General features: G+C 37.4%; 1 protein-coding gene and 2 pseudogenes across 1 annotated transcript; 2 read left to right on the top strand and 1 right to left on the bottom strand.

Moving 5' to 3' along the window:
* Positions 1 to 13,769: 13,769 nt before the first annotated feature.
* LOC125821975 (secreted RxLR effector protein 161-like) lies at positions 13,770 to 14,225 on the top strand. The gene has a single exon (XM_049501341.1). The coding sequence runs from the start codon at positions 13,770 to 13,772 to the stop codon at positions 14,223 to 14,225; it is 456 nt and encodes a 151-aa protein (XP_049357298.1).
* A 4,035-nt stretch (positions 14,226 to 18,260) lies between these two features.
* Positions 18,261 to 19,882, bottom strand: LOC125821965 (gibberellin 20 oxidase 1-D-like; annotated as a pseudogene).
* Positions 19,883 to 20,756: 874 nt separating this feature from the next.
* LOC125821958 (gibberellin 20 oxidase 2-like) lies at positions 20,757 to 21,608 on the top strand (annotated as a pseudogene).
* The last annotated feature ends 4,292 nt before the right edge of the window (positions 21,609 to 25,900 follow it).

Here is a 25,900-nt window from a genome sequence, read left to right as displayed (position 1 = left end):
ATATCAATTCATCATTCAAAGAGAGAAAATTCAAGCTTCAAAAACAGCAAGGGACCTCGTTGACTGAAGATTTGCTTCCTGAAACTATTTTCATTTCGATTGCTTGTATTTGTGCTTAACTTGTAGGATTCGTTTCACTTGTATTAGAAACGTTTCAAAACCTTGTGTGAATCACTGTAAGAGCATAGTTGAGGGCAACTTTGTGTCTTACGTTTAAAAGTTTATATTAATCAGTGAGGGTTAGTATAGTGGGCAATGCAGGCATTTCTTAGGCTCGTTAAGTAATAGGTTGTATTATTTAGTGTGGAGATTAGGTGGTTAATCTCTTGTGGTTGTAAACTGTATTTTACTTTTTCTTGAGAAGACTAGTAAAAACAGTTTAAAAATCCTGTGAGAGGAGTCATGGTTTTATTCTCTTTAGCAAGGAGGTTTCCACGTAAAGTTGTGTGTGTTATCTTTACTTCTAGTATTTACTTTTGTGTATCATAACTGTATAAAGGACCTGGTCCTATCGTAGTTAGTAGACGCATATATTCCAACAACTGGTATCAGAGCTTGACTTTTTTATCTGGTTAAAACAAAAAAAAGAAAGATCCTGAAGGAATGGCTGCTCCACCAAGCCTGGAAGAAGGTCAGTCCACCACTCGACCACCTCGATTCAACGGACAATTCTATGAATGGTGGAAGGCACGGATGCATGACTATATTAATGCGGAAGACACTAAGCTGTGGGACATGATTCTTGAGGGACCGCACATCCCCACCAAAGATGTGAAGGAAGGAGAACTCACAAAATTGATTCCCAAAATAAGAAGGGAATACGATGAAGCTGACAGGAAAAAGATCGAGAAGAACTATAAAGCCAAGAAGCTGCTTTTGTGTGGGATTGGTCCTGTCAATTCCCGAGCCTACACCCCGGACGTGGCTGGCACTCGAGAACCATTGCTGGACCCAAGCGAACCCTTGGCTTGGCTTACCTACTCAGTGAAAGACTTAAACATAAGAAATATAACTCATACATAACTTAAGAAATAATATCTTAGCCAAACTGACATCTCAAGTCTTAAACATATACAACTGAAATGAATAAGACTAAAGAACTATAACTATCTATCTATGAAGCCTCTAAAACAAAGAGGGATGTCGGGACAACACCCCCGATCATCTTAACAATGAAACACTGAAAGCAAAGTAAAAAGGAGTCCTCCGGAATGCAAGGAGGCTCACCAACAGACTCTGAGTGATCAACGAGGCACTGGATTCTGATCCTGGTTACCTGCGTCTTCATCATAAAATGATGCAGGCCAACTGGCATCAGTACATTGAATGTACGATAATGCGAGTTGGAATGCTAAACACAATATAGGCTTGAAAAGACTCTGAAAGGAACACTTACCTTTTCTTTACTCACTTTTGAATAACTTAACTCAATATAAAGCAATAAAACACATGCAATATATGGAGAACTTGTAAAAATAGTGGAAAACAACTTAGTTCGTTAAAGAAAATGCAATAACAAACTCAACTTTACTCATATAAAAAGTAATATAGTTTCTATGCAAGATTCTCTAACTGACAACCACAACTATGAGCCTAAGTGGTGATATAACGTGTTGCCCACGCTGCCAAAACTGTCCTATACTTTGCCGTCATTTAAAATGCCTTAACTAAGTGGATCCACTAGTCTATGCTAAAAAGCAACTTAAGGAGTCATCTAAAAAGTATGATCCTTTACTACCCATGATGTCTACATGGTTTATGGAGATTTGAGTTAATATGAACTCGCATCCCCATATCAGTGCTCAATACTACTCCCAAAATATACTTAGCTCATATGTTTTTAGAATAAACTTCTTTCTTTGGTTTGAAATAATTACTCAAAACTTAGCTTGAAAGCTCTCTTGGAAATCGATGTTTCCCTTTTTTGTTCAAATGTGAAAACATTTTTAAACTCTTGGGAATACTTAGTTCCCTTATAGCTTTTTGAGAAATGAACTCAACCCTTTACTCTTTGCTTAACTTGAAACTTAAGTCTTAAACAAAGTTAAAAACATTTGTGAAAGACTTTTGAAAACTTTACAAACTTCTCTTGACTTGCTTATTTAACTTTTAGCTTGACTCTTAACTTTCCCTGAATTGAATTATGGTTTCAAGGTTCATGATATTATGTTTATGGATGATTTCATGATGTTTAGATGTACCTAAGAGTGTTGGAATAAACTATAAAACATTGGTACATTGCTAAAGAACTAGTAAGAAAAGATGGGGAATAAATGGGAAGAACTGGTGTCCCTGGCGCTCTGTGAGGCGCGGGGCGCCAGAGTGTAAAGATCAGAGACAGACCTGGGAATGCAGGCTGGTGCGATGCCCCAAGGGATAATTCCTACGAGGTATGTGATATCACATAGCGTTGGATTGATTCACTCACGCGCCTATCATGATTCAATGCAGCGAAGTATTTTAGATTTGAAAGTAAATCTCTTCGAATCCGGGAAGTTGAAGTTCATGCTAGGGCTTGGAAAAAAGAGAAAAGAGGAGAAAGGAGAAGAGAAATCAAGAGATGTAGATATCTCTTCTTCATGTCCTTCTTAGCTTCCCAAGTAGCTTTCTCAATAAACTGATTCCTCCAAAGGACATTGACTGATGCTACTTCCTTGGACCTCAACTTGCGAACTTGGCGATCTAAAATCTGAACCGGAATCTCTTCATAAGATAGGCTATCCTTGATCCCAATATCTTCGGTTGGTATGATAAGTGAAGGTCCCCCATGCACTTCTTCAACATGGAGATTTGAAACACCATATGAACCGTTGCTAACTCTTGTGGTAGCTCCAACTCATAAGCTACAATACCCACCCTTTTCGATATTCTGTAAGGGCCAATATACCGGGGACTAAGTTTCCCCTTCTTACCAAATCTCATAACACCTTTCATGGGTGAAGCTTTCAAATAAACCCAATCATCTACTTCAAAGTCTAACTCCCTTCTCCTAACACCAGTGTAGGATTTCTGACGACTCTGTGCCATTTTCAACCTTTCTTGAATTACTTTCACCTTCTCCATAGCTTGAATAACTAAATCTGGTCCTATCAACCCTGCTTCACCAACTTCAAATCCATCCAATAGGAGATCTGCATCTTCTCCCATAAAGAGCTTCATAAGGATCCATTTAGATGCTAGAGTGGTAACTATTATTGTAAGAGAACTCGATGAGAGGTAGGTGATCATCCCAATTACCCTTGAAATCAATCACATATGCCCTCAACCTATCCTCTAAGGTCTGAATAGTGCGCTCTGCTTGCCATTTGTCTGGGGTGAAAGGCAGTACTTAAGTTCACCTTTGAACCCAAACCTTTTTTGAATGACTTCCAAAATTGTGCAGTAAATTGTGCACCTCTATCTTATATAATCAAAACAGTGACTCCATGAAGTCTTACTACCTCTTGAATATATAGCCTGACATAGTCCTCTCCTAAATGTGTAGTCTTTACCGGCAAAAAGTAGGCTGATTTTGTCATTTTATCGACAATCACCCAAATAGAATTATGCTGCCTGCGAGACCTTGGTAAACTTGTGATGAAGTCCATATTAATCATCTCCCACTTCCATTCCGAAAGTTCTATATTCTGGGCCAAACCACCGGGCCTTTGATGCTCCACTTTAACTTGTTGGCAATTCGGATACTTACCAACAAATTCTGCAATGCTCTTCTTCATGTTACTCCACCAATAGACTTCTCTCACGATACATCTTTGTGGAACCCAGATGAATGGAATATCTGGAGCTACGAGCTTCATCCATGATCCTCTCTTGGTGTCCATCCACCATTGGTACACACAATCTACCTTGATATCTCAATACACCATCTCCCCCTTGTTCAAAATCTAATACTTTTTGCTTATGAACATTTACCTTCAATTCAAGCAAAATAGGATCTTGGTCTTGTTTTTCTTTCACTTCTGACACTAATGAAGATTCAGCCCCATTCATCACCACTACTCCTCCTTCTGTGGAATTCATCAGTCGGACTCCCAAGCATGCAAGTCTATGCATATCTTTCGCTAATTCACTCTTTTCTTCCTCAACATGGACAGTACTACCGATAGACAACCTGCTTAAATCATCAGCAACAACATTAGCCTTACCTGGGTAGTAAAGAATACTCATGTCATAATGGTTGAGTAATTCTAACCACCTCTTTTGTTTGAGATTAAGCTCTTTCTGAGTAAACATATACTGAAGACTCTTGTGATCAGTGAATACATCAACATGAACACCACACAAATAATGACGCAACATCTTCAAAGCAAATACTACGGCAGCCAACTCTAAGTCATGGGTTGGGTAGTTCTTCTCATGAACTTTCAACTGTCTGGAGGCATAAGCTATAACTTTGCTATTCTGCATTAACAAACAACCCAAACAAACTCTTGACGCATCACAGTACACAACAAAACCTTGCGTACCTTCTAGTAAGGTCAAAACCGGGGTAGTAGTCAATCTCTTTTTCAATTCTTGAAAACTTTTCTCACAAGCTTCAGACCATTGAAACTTCACTGTTTTCTGAGTTAACTTGGTCAAAGGGGATGAAATGGATGAGAACCGCTCTACAAACCTTCTATAATAGCCAGCCAATCCCAAGAAACTTCTAATATCAGTTGGAGATGCTAGGCCAACTCTGCACTGCCTCAATTTTCTGAGTAAAAACTTTAATTCCCTCTCCAGACAGAATGTGGCCTAAGAATGCCACAGACTCAAGCCCAAACTCGCACTTAGAGAACTTGGCATACAACTCTCTATCTTTAAAAGTTTGGAGAACTATTTTGAGATGACTAGCATGATCCTCTTCATTCCTTGAATAAATTAGTATGTCATCAATGAAGACGATAAGAAACATATCTAAATAAGGTTTGAATATTCTATTCATAAGGTCTATGAACACTGCAAGTGCATTGGTTAAACCAAACAACATGACTAGAAACTCATAATGACCATAACGGGTCCTGAATGTTGTCTTGGGAATATCACATTCCCTTACTTTAAACTGATGGTATCCAGATCTGAGGTCTATCTTAGAAAAAAAAGAAGCACTCTGAAGCTGATAAAAAAGATCATCAATTCTCGGAAGAGGATACCTATTCTTGATAGTAACCTTGTTCAATTGGCGGTAATCTATACACATCCTAAGGGAATCATCTTTCTTGCTCGCAAATGAGACTGCAGCTCCCCAAGGTGAGACACTTGGTCGAATGAAACTGTTATCTAGCAGATCTTTCAACTGTTCTTAAATCTCTTTCAACTCTGCTAGTGCCATTCTATATGGCGGAATAAATATAGGACGAGTATCTGGAAGAATATCTATGTTAAAGTCTATTTCTCTCTCAGGAGGGACTCCGGGTAGATCATCTGGAAAGACTTCTGGAAATTTTTTACTATTAGAACTGACTGAATGAGAGGTATCTCAACACTAGAGTCATTAACTCGGACTAAGTGATAGACACAACCCTTGGAAACTAACTTTCTTGGCATAAGGTACGAAATAAAACGACCCTTAGGCACTTCTAAACTACTTTTCCACTGTAAGACTGGCTCATTAGGAATTTGAAACTTGACAACTCGAGTTCTACAATCTATTGACGCATAACAGGCATGAAGCCAGTCCATACCTAGAATGACATCAAAATCTACCATGTCTAACTCAATTAAATCAGCCATGGTGTCTTTGTGATTGATGGATAGAACACAATCATGATATACTCGCCAGCTAGAATAGACTCTCCAACAGGTGTAGAAACACAAGAGGGTTCACAGAGTTTCTCAGGAAGGACATCAAAACTATTTGCAACATAAGAGGTTACAAAAGATAAACTTGCTCATGGGTCTAGCAAAGCATAAACATCAAGAGTAAAGAATTTGATCATACCAGTGACAACATCTGGAGAATTCTCTTGCTCTTGACAACTAGTGATCGCATAAAGACGATTTGTTCCTCCGCCAGTACCAGATGTAGCTCCTCTAGGTGCAGCCTTGTCTGGTGGAGCAACTGATGAAGATTGGGCTCTATTGCCCTGATTCCCACTACCTTGCATGTTCTTAGGGCACTCTTTCATGAAGTGACCCTCTTGTCCACACTAGAAACAACCTAACTGGCCATCACGACACTTACCTGGGTGGGTTCTACCATACCTAGCACATGCAGGAGCCCAGTTACCTCCTTGTGCCAGACCACCCTGAGACTGTGCAGGTCTAGCTCTGAAGTTCTGTGAATTCTGACCATTATACTCACAATTGTTTTTGGGTGCAGGTGCACTAGCAGATGATGGAGCAGGCCCCTTTTGCTTTTGCTGAAAGTATGAACGGTTCACATTATTTTTCTGCTGCCCGGACCCCTTCCCTGTCTTAGCCTTCTTGTTTCTTAACTCCTCCTTATCCCTCAAATTCTCTTCCTTAACCTGCTGCACATAAGTCATCAACCTCGCTATATCCATGTCCCCAATTAGCATAGCTTCCTTTCACTCTTTGCTTGACAGAGGGGACAACCCAGCAACAAAAAAACTCATTCTACTCCACATATCCGCAACCATCTCCGAAGCATAACGGGATAGTTGGGTGAACTTTAACCCATACTCATGAACACTTAGTGACTCTTACTTTAGGGTAAAAAATTCTCATACCTTAGCCTCTTTCGGTTCTCGAGAGAAGATATACCCCAAGAAGGCCTCCTAAAAACAATCCCAACTCGCAGGTGGTGCATCCTCAACTCGGTTTTTCTTTCATTGATCGAACCAAATCCTACCGACACCCTTCATTTGGTATGAAGCTAGTTCCACCCTCTCAGTATCAGCAATGTGCATGACATCAAATACATTTTGCATCTCCTCAATAAAGTTCTCTGGATCCTCAGTAGTGCTTCAACCAGTGAAACTTGGAGGGTTCATCCTCAAGAACTCACGAATCCTCGAAGTGTCAGCCTCTTCTTGTCGAGCTCCTCTTTGCTGCCCAACCTGGTTAGTCATATCTTGACTCAACATCCTTATTCCTTCCCTGAAATCAACATTAGTAACTTCTCCTTGGGGTTGCACTTCAGGTGCATTGGGTACCCCTTCCTCCTCAACATTACGCCTAGCAGGATGACCTCTGACAACTCTTCGTAGAGGCATGATTATCTGAAAACACGCGCAAGCATGAATTAGAAGGAAACTTTTAGAGATCAAACACTAACGCACAAAATGAGTGTGAAAGAAATGAGAAATTTTCCTAAGTGTTGCAGCTTCCTAATTGTAGATGTGGTGCGCTTCACACCGATAACTAGGACTCTACAAACACGACTTCATAGACTCCCTAGGACTCTTGAACTTTGGGCTATGATACCAAGTTTGTCACGCCCCGAGCCTACACCCCGGACATGGCTGGCACTCGAGAACCATTGCTGGCCCCAACCGAACCCTTGGCCTGGCTTACTTACTCAGCGGAAGACTTAAACATAAGAAATTTAACTCATGCATAACTTAAGAAATAATATCTTAGCCAAAATGGCATCTCAAGTCTTAAACGTATACAACTCAAATGAATAAGACTAAAGAACTATAACTATCTATCTATGAAGCCTCTAAAACAAAGAGGGATGTCGGAACAAGACTCCCGATCATCCTAACAATGAAACACTAAAAGCAAAGTAAAAAGGAGTCCTCCGGAATGCAAGGAGGCTCACCAACAGACTCTGAGTGATCAACTGGATCAACGAGGCACTGGATTCTGATCCTAGTTACCTGCGTCTTCATCATAAAACGATGCAGGACAACTGGCATCAGTACATTGAATGTACGATTATGCGAGTTGGAATGCTAAACACAACATAGGCTTGAAAAGACTCTGAAAGGAACACTTACCTTTTCTTTACTCACTCTTGAATAACTGAACTCAATATAAAGCAATAAAACACATGCAATATATGGAGAACTTGTAAAAACAGTGGAAAACAACTTAGTTCGTTAAAGAAAATGCAATAACAAACTCAACTTTACTCATATAATAAAGTAATATAGTTTCTGTGGGAGATTCTCTAACAAACAACCACCACTATGAGCCTAAGTGGTGATACAACGTCTTGCCCACGCTTCCAGAACTGTCTTGTACTTTGTCGTCATATAGAACGCCTTAACTAAGTGGATCCACTAGTCTATTCTAAAAAGCATCTTAAGGAGTCATCTAAAAATTATGATCCTTAACTACCCATAATGGCTACATGGTTTATGGAGAATTGAGTTAATATGAACTCGCATCCCCATATCGGTGCTCAATACTACTCCTAAAATATACTTAGCTCATATGTTTTTAAAACAAAATTCTTTCTTTGGTTTGAAATAATTACTCAAAACTTAGCTTGAAAGCTCTCTTGGAAATCGGTGTTTCCCTTTCTTGTTCAAATGTGAAAATATTTTTAAAATCTCGGGAATACTTAGTTCCCTTATAGATTTTTGAGAAATGAAATCAACTTCTTTACTCTTTGCTTAAATTGAAACTTAAGTCTTAAAACAAAGTTAAAAACATTTGTGAAATACTTTTGAAAACTTTACAAACTTCTCTTGACTTGCTTCTTTAACTTCTAGACTTGACTCTTAACTTTCCTTGAATTGAATTATGGATTCAAGGTTCATGATCTCATGTTTATGGATGATTTCATGATGTTTAGATGTACCTAAAGGTGTTGGAATCAACTAGAAAACATAGGTACATTGCTAAGGAACTTGTACGAAAGATGGGGAAGAAATGGGAAGAACTGGTGTCCCTGGCGCTCTGAGAAGCGCGGGGCGCCAGAGGGTAAAGATCAGACACTAACCTGGGGCAATCTATCTGCTGCGGTGCCCCAACGGTGAAACTTCAGAGAGCCTTTTGGTGCACGCTGGCTGGTGCGACGTCCCACCCCTTTCCCCATGTGTTTGACGACTTTCCTACTCGCTTTTCAACTCTAAACCTTCTAAACTCCAATGGTGCTTTCCCCAAACACTTAGAATCGATTATACCCTCAACATACATCATATTCTACTTGAAATCACATCTAAATACCTGAATCAATCTCAAGAAAACTCCAACAACACAACCCACAAGATTCAAACGAATTTCATCAAGAACTCAAAGGATTTATTTTCAAATCTAAAATACTTCGCTGAATTGATTCATGATTGGTTCGTCGGTTAATTAACCCAACAATATGTCATCTCACATACCTTGTAGGGATCACCCCTTGATGAAATCCATAAGCTAAACTTGAACGTTCTTGACGATTCTTGATTTCTCTTCTCCTTTCTCCTCTTTTCTCTTTTCTCCAAGACCTAGTGTGAACTTCAAATTTTCTAAACTGACTAAAATCTGAATTTACCCCAATTAAACTCCTAAAAATGAATTAAAATAATTGGGTAAGGAAAAGACTAAAATACCCTTCCAAAATCCGGATTAGACTTTCCTTATTCAAACTGCCCAAATTCCAAAAGGCATATCTCACTCATACGAACTCGGAATCGCTCAAACTCTGCGGCGTTGTAAAGATTATTCCAAGAGATTTCCTAAAATATCTAGAAGTACACCTAAATCATTCTAAGATAGGAGTTATGTCTGTTTGAAGTTGACCAAAACCTAACTTATCCTAACTTAACAAAGTTTTCCAGATTTTCATTCTCTCCAAGAATGACTATTTTCAATTCTTAGCTTCTTCCTAGTTATTTCAAATTGCAAGATGTTATAGGTCCTGATGAGTACAACATGATCTCTGCCTGCCAGACTGCTAAAGAAATATGTGACTGTCTCAAAATAGCCCACGAAAGAACGACTCAGGTCAAAGAATCCAAGGTGGATATGTTAACAACTCAATATGAGAATTTCAACATAAAGAAAGGTGAAACCATACATGAGATGCATACAAGGTTTAGTTCCATCACTAACGAACTGAGGTGTCTTGGTGATCCTATTCACCTAAGCAAACAGGTTTGAAAATTCTCTGGGTACTTTCCAAGTCATGGGAGAGAAAAGTGAATGCTATCACTGAAGCCAGAGATCTAAAGGTCCTCACCATGGATGATATAGTCGGAAATCTTCAAACCTACGAGTTAAATTGGTAGAAGGGGTCATCTGTGAAGGAAGGAAAGAAGGAGAAATCAGTGGCACTGAAGATCTCTCAAAATGATGGGTCAAAAAAAGAGGATGAGATGCCCTACTTAACTAGAAGGTTCCAGAAGATAGTAAAAAAAATGGAGGATTCCAGAAGAAAGGAAATATCAACAGAATGGCGAATGCTAATGATCTTTGCTACAAATGTGGAAAGCATGGACATCTCATGAGAGACTCTCAGAGCCAGAAGCAGGAAGCTCAGAACTTCAAACCTCGGCAAAGGGACCAGGTCCCTAACCATGCTAAAAGAAAGGCCTATGCAGATCAAGTTGTGAAAGAAGCCTTTGCGGTTTGGGGAAACGCCTCCAGCAGCTCTACGGAAGAAGAAAGTCATGAAGATATCTCGATGATGGTAGTCAATGATGATGAAACTGTCTTCAACTCCATTTTCTCATTGATGGCAAAGTCGGATAATGAAGAGAGCCAGAATGAGGTAACCCTTTTTTACCTCAAAAGTGTCCTAGACACTTTATCTATTAAGAGATTGAGAATACTTGTTGCTTTGCTGATTGACTCTGTTGATGAATTAACTAATGAAAATATGATGTTAAGTGAAAAAACTGAGTTTGTGTAAAGATGAAAAAACTGCCCTTAGCTCTCAAATGTATGAAATGAGTGTTAGGGTGAGTATTTTTGAAACCAAGGGTTCTCAGTCTGAAGAGGAACCAGGTACCTGTGAGGGTGGAAAAAGGAATCTTAGTAGTTTAGAACTTGAGTTAAAGGAAGGGTTGAAAGCCTCTGAATCAAAATTAGCTGCTACTCTTGAGATAAACTCACAACTTACAGGAGATATGAGAAAAATCAAAGATAAGTTAAGTCATTCTCTAAAATGGACTGACTTATCTAAGATTCTTTCAGACTTAGCAAATCAGAAGTTCAACAATAGGAAAGGTCTAGGGTGTAGAAATATAGAACCTCTCTACAATCCTCATAGCAAGTATGTGTCAGTTTATGATAATCTGTTATGCACCCACTATGGAAGAAACAGTCACTTGAAAAGAAACTGTGAGTCTCTAAAAAGGGTAAAAGATAATCAAGAGATTTTTCTTAAGTCAGAAAAAGGGAAGGTAAAATGAAGAAGGCACCTAGTCCCAAATATCATTTTAGCATGAATACCTTGCCCCCGTGGACTGGAAGGTTTCTTATCAAACCTTTTGACAGTTTTTGGGAACTCCATCTCAAGTGGGTTCCTAAATCTAACAAATGATTCATGTGCAGAAGAGAGGAAGTAGTCAATGTTGGTACATGGACAGTGGCTGCTTGAAGCATATGACTGGAGACATTCACAACTTCCTCTCTTTGGAAGCACACCAAGGTGGTGATGTGCCATTTGGAGATGAAAAAAAAGGATTCATTCTAGGTATTGGGAGAATTGGAGGATCAACAGAACATTTTATAGACAATGTTCACTATGTGAATGGGTTGAAGTACAATTTGCTGAGTGTATCTCAAATTTGTGATAAAGGAAATGAAGTTAAATTTCTATCTGATAGGTGCATAGTTACTAACAAAGTTGTTATGTCTTCCAAAAGAATAAAAAATATGTATGTTGCAGATCTTTACTCAATAGAAGGGGATAGTCTCACATGTCTAAGTGCTCAAACCGACAATACAAACCTGTGGTACAGAAGACTAAGAATGATCTCATCCTTGTTGGACAAACTTTCTGCAGGGGACCTGGTCCGTGGACTGCCAAAGCTGAAGTTTTCTGACAACAAGATCTGTGATGCATGTGTAAGGGGGAAGCCAACGAAATCATCTTTCAAGTCAAAGAAAGTTGTCAGCACAACTAGACCACTAGAACTTCCCCACGTGGATCTGTGTGGACCTGTTAGAATTCAGAGCAGAGGAAGTAAGAAGTATATCCCGGTGATTGCTGATAATTTCTCGAGATTCGCCTGAAACATGTTCTTGCGGACCAAGGACGAGACAACTGGATTACTAATCACTTTTATTAAAGCAATTCAACTAAAAATAAACAACCAGATTGCCAGATCAGACCATGGTACAGAGTTTGAAAATGCCCAAATCGAAGGTTTTTGTGCTGATAATGGGATTCATCACAATTTCTGTGCACTAAGAACTCCTCAGCAAAATGGGGTTGTGGAAAGGAAGAACATGACCTTGGTGGATATTTCTAGAACCATGTTGATTGACTCAAGACTTGCAATGAACTTTTGGACAGAAACAGTCAACACAACTTGCTATATTACAAACAGATGTCTCATAAGGTTGGTAATCAAGAAGACCCCCTATGAGTTGTTGAATGGAAGGAAACCATCACTTTCTCACTTGAAAACTTTTGGTTGCAAGTGCTTTGTATTGAACAATGGAAAGGATGATCTTGGCAAGTTTGATGCAAAGAGTGATGAAGGAGTGTTTGTCGGTTACTTCTCAACAAGCAAAACATACAGAGTTTTCAATAAAAGAACTTCGTGTGTGGAAGAAAGTGTGCATGTGATTTTTGATGAATCTGATGATCTGAGCAATGCTAAACATAGTGAATACATCTAATTGGAGGAACTGATGGAGGGCCAACAAGACATGGAAATCCAAACTCCTGTAGCTGAACAAATTTCAAATGAAAAAAACAATGCAGAACCCACAGAGGAACCTGGTCCCTCTAGTATAGCTTAGGTTGAAGATTCTCAAGACAAAGAACCTGAAGAGGATGAGTCAATCTTGAAGAGGAGATAACAATAAAGTCTAGATGGAAACATCAATCTTCTCATCCTATGGACAATCTTGTTTCTTTAGTTGATTTGAGAAAACAGACTAGATCCAAAACAAAAAATCTAGTTTCTTTCTCGGCCTTCATATCAACCATTGAACCCAGGAAAATCAAAGAGGCTTCAAAAGATGCTGACTGGGTAACATCAATGAAAGAAGAACTTCATCAGTTTGAAAGGAACAAGGTGTGGCACCTGGTCTCCAGACCTCTCAACAAAACCATTATTGTGACCAGATGGATATTCAGAAACAAGATTGATGAGCATGGAACTATAACCAGAAACAAGACAAGACTAGTGATACAAGGGTATAATCAAGAGAAAGGGATTGATTATGATGAGACCTTTGCAATTGTAGTTATGATGGAAGATATCAGAAATCTAATAGCTTTTGCTACCTACATGGAGTTCAAGCTGTTTTAAATGGACGTTTAAAGTGCTTTTCTGAATGGGTATCTGAAATAGGAGGTGTATAGAAAACAACCTCCAGGTTTTGAAGATGCTGATCTGCCAAACCATGTGCTAAAGCTGGATAAAGCCTTGTATGGTCTAAAACAAACACCTAAAGCTTGGTATGAGTGCCTGTCAAAATTCCATCTAGCAAATGATTTCAAGAGAGGTAAAATTGACAACACCTTGTTCTTAAAGTCCAGAAGTAAGGAGCTTCTGATTGTGCCACTATATGTAGATGATACCATTTTCAGAGCTACTTTAGATTCACTATGCAAAGAGTTTGCAGCCTTAATGAGTAGCAAATTTGAAATGAGCATGATGGGGGAGCTTATATTCTTCTTGGGCTTGCAAATCAAATAGGCCCCTCAAGGTACATCAATATGCCAAGAGAAGTACATAAGAAAACTACTTAAGAAATACAACATGCTCAAGGCAAAAGTTCTTGACACTCCCATGAGCACAAGCATCAAAATTGATATGGATGAAGAAGGGATTAATGTGAATCAGACCATGTACAGGGGAATCATTGGGTCACTTCTCTATCTCACTGCCAGCAGGCCAGATATAGTCTTCAGCGTAGCGATGTGTGCTAGGTTCCAAGAGGCTCCAAAAGAATCACACATGAAGGCAGCTAAAAGGATCCTAAGATACCTGGAGGGAACACAGGACCTGGTCCTATTCTATCCTTCTGGTTACTCTCCTGATCTAATTGGTTATGCTGATGATTATGCAGGTTTTTTGGTTGATCGAAAAAGTACCTCTGGAATGTCTCACTTTCTAGGGTCATCACTGATTTCATGGGATACCAAGAAGAACAATTTAGTGGCTTTATCAATTGGAGAAGTGGAGTATGTGGCTGCTACATCATGTTGTGCTTAACTCTTATGGAACAATCAACAACTTGAAGATTTTGGTGTTCTTACATACACTATTCTTCTAATATGCGACAATACAAGTGCAATGAACATGGCCAAGAATCCTGTCCAGCATAAGAGGATCAAACATATAGATGTGAGGCACCACTTCTAAGAGATAATGTTGAGAAGAACAATGTAGTGATAAGATACTACAAGACAAAAGATCAAGTGGCTGATATCTTTTCCAAGGCATTGAGCAAAGAGAACTTTGTCAGGAATAGATTGAAGTTGGAGATGCACAAGATCACCTTATTCCACAACAAGTTTGCATGGAACCTCTCTTTTGACTATGATAGGGAGGGCAGGTATCTATACTTGTTGTACTGCTTAATGTTTTTGAACTCACATCTCGTACCTTACCGCAAGTACATACTCATGGCATGTTGGCTTAAAAGAAGATTTAACCATGACAGACAGGGCTATCTATAGAGAGGGAAATGGTCCAGAAGGTTAGTATCACTTTTTGCTACACAAGTTTTTGTCAACGGTCACGTCCATGTGTCATCTTCCTATTTACTATGTCAGTTGCAGACGTCTTTTAATTTTAAAATCATGAGTCACTACTGATCAGGGACTCGATACATTGTTGAATACAACTTTTTTGAGAGAATTCAAACATCACAAATTCTTCTTACTCTCCTTCGAATTCTCTCACTGTTCATCTAACTGTTCTCTCCTTATCTCTTGAGAAAATGTCTAACTCTTCTTCTTCAAAACTTCCTCTCTCCCAAGAAATTGAAAATCCCGGTTCATTCAATTTCTCAATTTCTCTCCTTGAATGATCTCCATCCACACCAGTATGTGGGGTTGGTGAGACTGATAAATCTATCACACCCACACTGAAGTGTTGGAATATCATGTACTCAATCCTCGGGAAATCTTACCTTGTTCTCCAACATTAGTTCTATCAGGAAAAGATTCCCTAAATTTTGAGGCCAAGTCGGTTGTAAAACCTACCCTTGAGACACCCACTGAAGATCTAGAAGTTGTGTCTCAACTAGGGCCTGTGTCATCTACAATGTCTGAAAGATTGTTTGAAAGGGATTTTCTTGAGGGAAAGGGTATAGAATCCAACATTCTAGCAGAGGAATTGATGGTCATACAAAGTTTGGCTTCTCTAAGAGGGGATATTCAGGCAACACTCTTAGAACAAGAGTGTAGATTGCTGGAACGGGTCCCTCACAATGTTCAACCAGTGTTTGACCAAACTCTCAAATCCTTTGGGGTTGATGGTGAGGAAGAGGATGAAGAAGAAAATCCTCTAGTCTGGCATAGAAATGGGGTTCGAGGTGCTAATGATTTGACTATGGTTGTCTCCGATTTAGGAGCAGTTGATGCTGTACTTGAGACTAAACTTGAGGATGAGCCTACTGAGTATGAAAGGAAAAGAAAAAAGAAAGGGAAAAGGAAAAATGGTAGAGTCTCACACCAAATGAGAGAAAATAAGGTATGCAACGAGAGGGGTGGTACAAAAATTACTTGGAGATGCTTTAGCAGCAAACAAAGTCCAAACAGAGAGAAATCGAAGACGAAGAAGGGATCTTTGTGTGCCAACTGAGGAACCTACCTCAACGCCTCAACATATAGGCTCGAGTGAAACAGAATCTAAAGATATTATTAGAGTAGTGACAAAACGGAAGAAGGAGGCAGAAAATGAATGGGTCAAAGCTAAAAGGGTTCCTAAGTCTGTGAAGAAATCACCTGTGAAAAGGGACAAGGTGACTAAAAAGGCTCCCTTGAAACCAAAAACTGTAAAGGGAGCAGGTTCACCTGCCCAGAAGCCAGTGGAAAAAAAAGTGTTAACTAGGGAAAAACGTATTTCAGAGATGGAGAAACAAAAGGTGTTGAATGAGAGAGTGTTTGAACCAGAAATCCTCACAGAATATGATATGTCTACTTTTTTCAATTATGTGTCCTTGCAAAGTTGGGAACACCTGTTTGAAGCTCCAACACCTTATTTGCACGAGCCAGAGGTGCGAGAATTCTGCTACAAGATAGAGCTTCTCAATGATGGAGGCATCCAAACGATAATTTGGAGGGCATAGATCTCTCTGAATGAGGAAAGCTTGGAAATCATTTTGAGTGTTCCTTCAATAGGGATCCGGTCCATTGAAGGTTTTATACCTTCTAGTGACTTTTTCAAAGGGCTACCAAGCCTGGGGACATAAAACTTGCTGGTCTTCCTAACAAGTTCCTAAGGGGAGAGTATTAGTTGATTTTTGAGTTCATCAACAAGGTTTTGGTGCCAAGGAGTGACAAAAGAACTATAACTTTTGCAGCAGATATGTTCCTCATGGAACAGTTGGATGAACTTTAAGATATCAACCTTCTAGCGATCATGCTTGAACACATGCACAGAGTGATGACTTAGAAAAATGCCAGACATGGCATACCTTATAGGTACCTGCTGAACTATGTGTTTGAACACTTTGGTGTAGCTCTTGGCGGAGTAGTACCTGGTACTATGAAATAGTTGTTTTCTCCAGCAACCCTCTTGGAATGTGAATGTGCTGAGGGTAAGGTCAAGGGTAAGTCTCATGTGTCTGATGTTCTTGAGCAACAAGAATCTCTCAAGTGGGATCTAAATGATCTTACAGTAACCTTGAATGCAAAGGAGGTGGAGATTGCACAACTTAAGGCTCAGATGCAACAAACTATTTCTAAGGGACCTAGTACCAGTTCTGCGCATAAAGAGGAAGTATAAAAGTTAAGAGCTGAGAATGCACAACTGCTGAAGAAAAATGTCTCACTCAGTGAGGAAATTCTTACTCTTAACAAGCAAATCATTCATGCTCACGTCGATGCTAACACTCGCATGGCTCTGATATTGCATTCTTTCTCTCCCCGTCCCCCTCCGTCCTAAATGAGTCTGATGTCCATATTCTTAGGTCTTTCCTTGTCCTGTCTATTTTCTCTGTTTTACTCTAGTGGCAAAGTGTAATGTTTTGGCTAAACTCTGTGGTCAGCATAAGTGATCTAATGATATCATCTCTATCTTTCCCTGCTTTTGTATGCTTTTATCTTCTCTATTTTTGCCTACTTGCACATGTGCTCTGTGGCCCATGGCCCTGAGTTCCTAACATTTTTACATGCAGCTTGTGAATTGTTTACTGTCACTCCTTTTTAATGATGTCAAAAGGGGGAATGATATATAAAATTTTTGTTTGTGAAATTAGAGTAAGTATAGTGACAGAGGAAATACTTATAGGGGGAACTGAGTGGAATTGATAGATGTTTGATACTTTGAATAAATGTTAACTCATGTGAGGTAGTTTGTTTGTCATCATCAAAAAAGGGGAAAATGATGACTCTTACTGCTTCCAGATGTTTTGATGATCCTCGCAAATGCAGGGATCCGGTCCTTGTAGAGTGTTCTCGTCTAAGGTAATGTGCTATACAACTGGAAAGTTGTCTTGTCAGAGGTTGGTGAGGTCGTCACCGTACAAAACAAATTAGAATGGAAAAGATTATTTGTCCAATGGTTAATAATTCTTTATGGTTGATATATTCAACATGACAAACAACATATATATTCATTTCATTCAAAGAGAGAAAATTCAAGCTTCAAAAACAATAAGGGACCTCGTTGACTGAAGACTTGCTTCCTGAAAATGTTGTCATTTTGATTGCTTGTATTGTGCTTAACTTGTAGGATTCGTTTCACTTGTGTTAGAAACGTTTCAAAACCTTGTGTGAATCACTGTAAGAGCATAGTTGAGGGCAACTTTGTGTCTTACATTTAAAAGTTTATATTAATCAGTGAGGGTTGGTACAGTGGGAATGCAGGCATTGCTTATGCTCTTTAAGTAATAGGTTGTATTACTTAGTGTGGAGATTAGGAGGTTCATCTCTTCTGTCGTTGTAAAATGTGTTTTACTTTTCCTTGAGAAGATTAGTAAAAACAGTTTAAAAATCTTGTGAGACAGGGCGTGGCTTTACTTCCTTGAGCAAGGAGGTTTCCACATAAAGTTTTGTGTGTTATCTTTACTTCTAGTATTTACTTTTGTGTATCATAATTGTAGAAAGGACCTGGTCCTATCGTAGTTAGTGGACGCATACATTCCAACACATCCATAGGGGGTTTTAAATCTGTCATCAAATCCAGAGATCAGCAATGGAAACTACTAAGCTTGGGTTACATCAGAGGGGATTTCTAGAATATCAATAAAATGAGCGGGTCAAAATGAAAAATAAATGAGTTATAATTCAGCTCGTCTAATTCTTACTAAGTTATAATGTTATTGTCTGTTCTTTAATATTAGTATCTAATAGAATCCCCCACCCCACCCTCCACCCCTTTATTATGGCTTATATATATATATATCAAACAAAAAATAAATATCTTTCTGAATTCTTTTTAACAAGGTTTCTCGTGGGTCAATATAAACGACATATTAATTCTAATTTTTAGATGGGATAAATTGACTCGTCTAAACTTGAATGGATTGAGATAATTATATTTTCATGGGCTAATTTTGTGTCGTACTCCACTATAATTTCATGTTCCTAACGAAAAGTTTGGTCATGGAATTGAAATATTCTTGATAAGTATTCTTGTGTAGTTAAAGGGAAAAATGGTTAGTTCATTTACATAGTTGAACAAAATTAGAAAAACAGATACTTCTTCTGTTTCAATTTGTTTGTCTAGTTTTTGATTTGACATGAGGTTTAAGAAACTAAAGAAAAAACTTGTTAGGCTCATCCCTAAGAATTTCATGTTCCTAACAAAAAGTTTGGTCATGGAATTGAAATATTCTTGATAAACATTCTTGTGTAGTTAAAGGGAAAAATGGTTAGTTCATTTACATAGTTGAACAAAATTAGAAAAACAGATACTTCTTCTGTTTCAATTTGTTTGTCTAGTTTTTGATTTGACATGAGGTTTAAGAAACTAAAGAAAAAACATCAAATTATGTAGTAGTAGACAAAAGATATGTAAAATGTACCAGAATATCATTTAATTTAGTGGTCATAAACATGTCATGCCAATACAGGAAAAAAACCATGCATTTGAAACATCCAAAAATAAAAGTACGACAAAAACAGTGAAACATAGGAGTAATAAGGTAGTTAATTGTCCTTACCCAAGATTGTTAAAACTTTTACCCAATGTCCTTTATAAATACTCTTCAACTATGTGAGATGATTCCTCTTTAGCAGAATATAAAAAGAGAGTGTCTCTTTTCAAGGAAACTTCGACAAAAACCCTCCAGTAAAGCTGCTGGCATAGCCACAATGCTCACAAATTTCCTGTAAGTTTTTTTATTTTTCAGAGAGAGGCAAGTCAGAGAACACGTCCATGTAACGATGGGCAATGGAGATGAGATTAGTGTCAAATCAATGGTTCACTACAAGAAAGAAACCTTGACTCCTGCATGCTACACCAACAAGCCTAGTTTCTTGTTGGGCCGCGACAGGGTCACCAGAAAAGAAACCCCTTACGTCAATAAGGGTAACATGAAGTTCTTGTGCTACAACACAAGCCTTCTCGTCGTCCGGCCATATGTATTGTGTGGGAATGTTGGATTCATCTTGCATAATAGATGCATAAAAAATCAATGGTTTTTCCTCATCTAGCATAAGTGAATTTCCAATTTTGATTACACTATCAATGGTCATTCCATGAAAGTTTTTTTTTCTTTCTTGTGCAATGAGTCACAAGAGGGAAAAGGAAGTAGAAGTAGTTCATTTTGAGGAGCAAAAGTGAAGTAGAGCTTAAGTATGCTTAAACATTGGATAGAAGTCCATATGTTGTTTGAATCAGATTTAAAAAAAAAGGACATATTTTCAAAGATATGTTTGACCATAGATTTAAAAACAAAAGAATTATTTTCCAAGATATGTTTGATCATAGATTTTGAAAAAAATTCCTTAAAAAGTTTTTCAAGTATAAAAAATGGGTCCAAACAGTTTGCTGAGAAGGGTTTAATAATGCTTAAAATTGGGGGGTATAAGTCTGTTACAGATGAATGTTCAATTCATGAATATAAACAAACCACCAGTTCATCTCCAACCAATGTGGGATTTAACCCACTCTAACACCTCTCTATGCCCAGGTCCAACTAGAGAGTGGACCAGGAGCCTAAATGGGGATGGACTATGTTAAGTGTATATATGTATATGTACATAATGTAACAGACCTAAACCCCCAATTTTTAGCATTATTAAGCCTTTCTCAGCAAACTGTTTGTACCCATTTTTGATACTTGAAAAAACTTTTTAAGGTAAAATTTTCAAAATCTATGATCAAACATATCTTGGAAAATATTTCATTTTTTATAATCTATGGTCAAACACATCTTTGAAAATATGTTCTTTTTCAAAATCTAATTCAAACAACATATGAACTTCTATCAAAAGTTGAAGTATCATTAAGACCTATATAATCCTTCACTTTTGCTCCTCAAAATAAACTACTTCTACTTCCTTTTCTTATGACTCATTGCAAAAGAAAGAAAAAACAACCCTTTCATACGGGATGCATAAAAAATGAATGGTTTCTAGTGAACTTGTCGCAACTCAGCAAACATCTAGGCTTGTTGTTGAAGTGTGCAAGAGTCAAGGTTTCTTTCTTGTGATGAGCCATGGAGTTGAAACTAATCTCATCTCCAATGCCCATTGTTACATCGACACATTCTTTGACTTGCATCTCTTCGAAAAGAAAAAAGCTCAGAGGAAAATTGGTGACCATTGTGGCTATGCGAATAACTTTGGTAAAAGGTTTTTGTCGAAGTTGCCCTTGAAAGAGACACTCTATTTTTGATATTCTGCTAAAGAAGACTCATCTAGTATAGTTGAAGAGTATTTCCAAAGGACATTGGGGGAACTTTTTAACAATCTTGGGTAAGGACAATTAACTACCTTAGTACTCCTCTGTTTCAGTTTGTTTGTCGTACTTTTCTTTTTTACTAAGTTTCAAAAACATGTATTTTTTTTTTTTGGCATGAGATGTTTAAGACTACAAAATTAAATGATATTTTGGTACATTTTACATATCTTTAGCCTAAGACCACATGATTCAAAGTTTCTCTTTACTTTCTTGAACTTCATGTCAAATCAAAACTAGTAAACCAATGCAAATTAAAACAGAAGAAGTATCTATTTTTTCTAATTTTCCGATTATGTAAATGAACTAACCTTTTTCCCTTTAACTACATAGGAATGTTTATCAAGAGTATTGCAATTCCATGAGCACACTTTCTCTTGGGATCATGGAACTCTTAGGGATGAGCCTAGGCATACAAAGAGTCACTTTAAAGATTTTTTCGTAGACAATGAATCTGTAATGAGAGTCTACCTCTATCCGCCATGCGAGAAACCAGAGCTCACACTACACCAAAAATGATATTTAGCGATAATTAATTAACGCCAATAGCTTAATTACTGCTAAATCAATTAATACTCTTTGTAAATTCCCCTAAATCCTATACCGACATTAGATCCAATTACAATTAACTAATGCCAGTAAATTCTTAAAAGCATTAATCTACTTGTTTAAAAAATGCACTTCGTTTCAATCTATGTGACATTTTAAATTAGACATAGATATTAAGGGAAGATAGAATGATTTGTTGAAGTTGTGACATAAATTGTATTCCTTGTAATTAGCAGATAAACTAAGATTGGTTTTTATCAAAATTAGAGCTAGAGATTATACAGAGCCAAGACTTCGAAACACACTTGAATTGAAAGAGGGATTTCACTGGAACCCTTTTGAGGATTTTAGTTATGAGTTCTTCGGGAAAATTAGGGATTGTAAAGGTTGAATCTTGCATTGAAGTTGATGGAAAATGAGAATGGTTAATGGGTTTGCTCCGTTTTGGGTTTTGATGGGTTCTTTCATCTTCCTCAGATTCCATTTTTGGGTAGTAGAAATTTGAGAAATCGAATGATTGTTTCGCTCTACAATTATGGAAGATTCTAGTATTGTTCAGTGATTTCATCCAAATTGTAATATGGACTGTCTCATCTCCCAAAATAGGATAAACTAGCAGTGATGACATTTAGGGCAACATAACTGTATTTTTTACTTTTTTCCATTTTTCAAAAATAGTTATTTCTAACTTTATATTCTCTCCGTTCATTTTTATTTATTCATATCTAATTTAGCATATAACCTTTATGGTGGCAAATAACTGGTATTCTGTCCTCATTAATGGAAAAGCTCATGGTTTCTTTTACTCTTCTATAGGGGTAAAACAGGGAGATCCTCTCTATTCATTTCTGCTGCGAAAGTTCTTTGTAGAGCTTAAAACAATCTGTTCCATAATCGGGACTTTACAAGATATGAAATGCCTAAGTGGAGTGATGATACTAATCATCTTGCATATGCATAATATATTATTATCTTTGTTAGTGCAAAGAAGAATTCGCTTGATTTGATTATGAAAATGCTAGGCTTATATGAAGATCAATCAGGGCAAATGATTAATAAAGAGAAGAGTTGCTTCTATGTGTATAGTAAAACTGCCCATTCTATAGTTAAACTATTGAGGATTGCACTGATTTTATTAGCGGCATGATTCCATTGACTTATGTTGGTGTCCTATTGGTCATGCAAGGAATAAAAAAGTCATTTTTTCGGTATCATGAAGAAAGTTCAAAGCAAAATACAGGCTTGGAAGGGTATACTTTAATCTTTTGCTGGTAAGTCTGTGTTGATTAATAATGCTTTGTAGAGTATTCCCATATACCTCTTATCTTCAATAACACCTCCTAAATGTGTTATTCATGATTTACATAGAATTTTTTGCTAAATTTCTGTGGAACTCTAAAGAAGAGGGTAGAAGAAAACATTGGATATCATGGTCTGATATTTCTAGGCCTAAGGAGGAATGTGGGTTGGGATTTATATCTCTTTTTGATGTGTCCAAAGCAATGTTTGCCAAGCTTTGGTTGCCTTTTAGAACAAAAAATTCAATGTGGACTATATACACGTGGAACAAATATTGTAAGAGACATAGACCTCAATTGGTGGAATGAAATGGAGGTTCTCAGACTTTGAAATTTATGTTAGAAATCAGGGATTGTATTGACCAACAGATTTGGTGGGAACCAAAATGTGGTCATTCAAGTGTATGGTTTGATAATTGGACACAATTGGGTGCTCTTTACTATTATTTACATGTTTTTCATTCTAACAATTTGATTTTGATGAGGTAAATCAATTGATGATTCAAGGACAATGGAATGAAAATCTCATACTCCAGTTACCGCCAGAAGATGCCTGTAAACATGTCTAAAATGTAATGGGAGTATTAAAGGATACTGAAGAATGGACTCACCAAGATGGATGTGTAAGCTCTAGAAAATTTACGGTTGGAAGTGCTTGGGAGGTGTTGAGACAAGGAATTGATGAACAAGAAATTTCTAAGAAAATTTGGGTGAAAGGAGTTCCCTTCAAATTTTCTTCCTTTCTTTGGAGATTTGGGAAAAACAAGAATATCCATTGGGGAGGTTCTTGTCAAGATTAAAATGGTGGATGAAGTTAAGTGTTGCTGCTGTAATAGTTCAGAATATGAAACTTTTGACATATTTTTGTGACTTGCTCTATGGCTAAGAAGTTGTGCTTTTGCTACTATTGTTGATGTTCAGGGACCTTTTTTGCAGCTTAACGAAACCATACATAAATGGTGGAGTAGGGACTGCTCGTCAAGGCTTAGACCTCTCTTCAAGGTTTTCCCATCATTTATCACTTGGAAAATCTGGATAAGGAGAAACATAATATCTCATGGAGATATGTCATTTTATGGTATGGTTATGGAGGTCAACATAAATTTATATCATCTAGCTTCTTTTAGCTATCCTTGGTTGCAAAACATTCCTATAGGGATAAATATAAGGCATACAAGTTAAATCTAGAATCCAATATGTGATTTGAAAATATCCACATGCAAAGTTCAATTAGATTTTAATTTAAACTATGTCCAGTCCTACTCACGTTTAGAGGTACAATTTTTGTAGTTTCTACTATATAGTCTAGTGCAATTTCCTGAGTTGCATATTTTACGATTTGACAGAACTTTCAATTTCGTATATACTTTAAGGGATTATTATTTCTATCAATGAGTGAACATTTTCTTTATTCCGAATATCAATAGTATGTTATTGTTCTTTAAGAAATAAAGAAGTCAATATAACAATATGGCAGCAAGGAAAATACCTAAACATGTTTAGAACTATATACACTCATAGCTATTAGCAATACGAGAAAAATCCAAAAATATATGCTATGCATGAATAAGATCAATTATGACATCATATATTTTTCTTGATAACCGAGAAATCTTCGAGGATCAATGCCATAAAACTCTGTGCCTTCTCCATTTAAATTCAATCCAAATCTGGGACGCTTATTCAACAATTTGAAGAAGAAGACAAAATTATCTCTAGTTATTTTTTACTTGAATGCCTTGATCCGATCTTTTTCCGGCTGGTGTTTTTGTTGTATCACTAGTCACTCCGGTAGAAAAAGGAGAAACTAGGCTATCAACATAGATATCTACGTGTGACCATTTAATGGCATTATATTCATGGGTGTAAGTGAGTCCTTGCTTAAATTGTATATCATGAAAGTTGATTTAAAACCAACCACAATTTTACCTTTATTTGTTACTAGTCATGGACACGTGCGCTGCACGTGTGAGCCATGTTAAGTTGTATCATTCTCTTTCTCTCGACATTTGCAAACCAATCTTGTCATGAGTGCGTGCATTACTACAAGTCTAATTGTCAGAAATTTCACACTGTCTAATAGATGATTAAATTAATTAATATTGGATTTCTGTTTCCTTTGAAGACTACTACTTCCTGAAATCAGTTCATTGTATTTGTGAATACATTAGTTTTAAATCTTTAGGTGAACTACAACTAACTCTGCCAAGATTAGGTGATGTTTCCATAACAAGATATAAATGCTTATTAATACTCAAGGCATTATTGAACTGCAAGTGGAATGAGTAGATACAAATAGTTAGAAAATGAGAAAGAAATAATGGTGCCCTGGGCCAAAAGAGCAATTCCCATATACTCACATACGAATTCAAACGACTTGTTAAAGGAAGTTCACACAACCTAGTCACTTGACTACATCTAGAATTACTTATTATCACAAAAAAAAAAAAACACTTCTGAGCAAAGAAATAAATAGTTCTCCGAGAATTTCCAATTGATGTACATTTTCATTTACTGATGAATCATCAAGCCACCAATTAATAACCTCACACCTTTCCGCCATTACCAGAAAATTATCTAACAACAAGAAAGAACAAAGTTACAAACAAAAAGGAGTATATCTGAAGTCTAGACTCATGTAACATGTATCAAACACTGGCCTTCTTTAAGACTACTGGTCATGTTCTAAACAGAGGCAAAGTTACAACGAAAAGTTGATACAGCATAAACTGCAATATATGTTTTCCATCACAGGTTGTGCATCCCATTCTGGATAAAACTTTCTACTTGAGCACTTTGCATACGTTCACTAAAACGGCAAAATAACAATAGTGCACAGATGATGACATAACAAAGAAGAATTTGCGGTTTCATTGCCCAAGAAACTATCATATATGTGATCAACTTCACAAATTAAAATCAACTCCTCAACAAAATAAAAAAGAGAACTTTAATTTTAAATCC

The sequence above is a fragment of the Solanum verrucosum genome, unplaced genomic scaffold, assembly GCF_900185275.1.
Source record: "Solanum verrucosum unplaced genomic scaffold, falcon-dt-bn FXZP01000303.1, whole genome shotgun sequence".
NCBI classification, from domain to species: Eukaryota; Viridiplantae; Streptophyta; class Magnoliopsida; order Solanales; family Solanaceae; genus Solanum; species Solanum verrucosum.
This window is presented reverse-complemented; position numbering and strand designations above follow the sequence as displayed.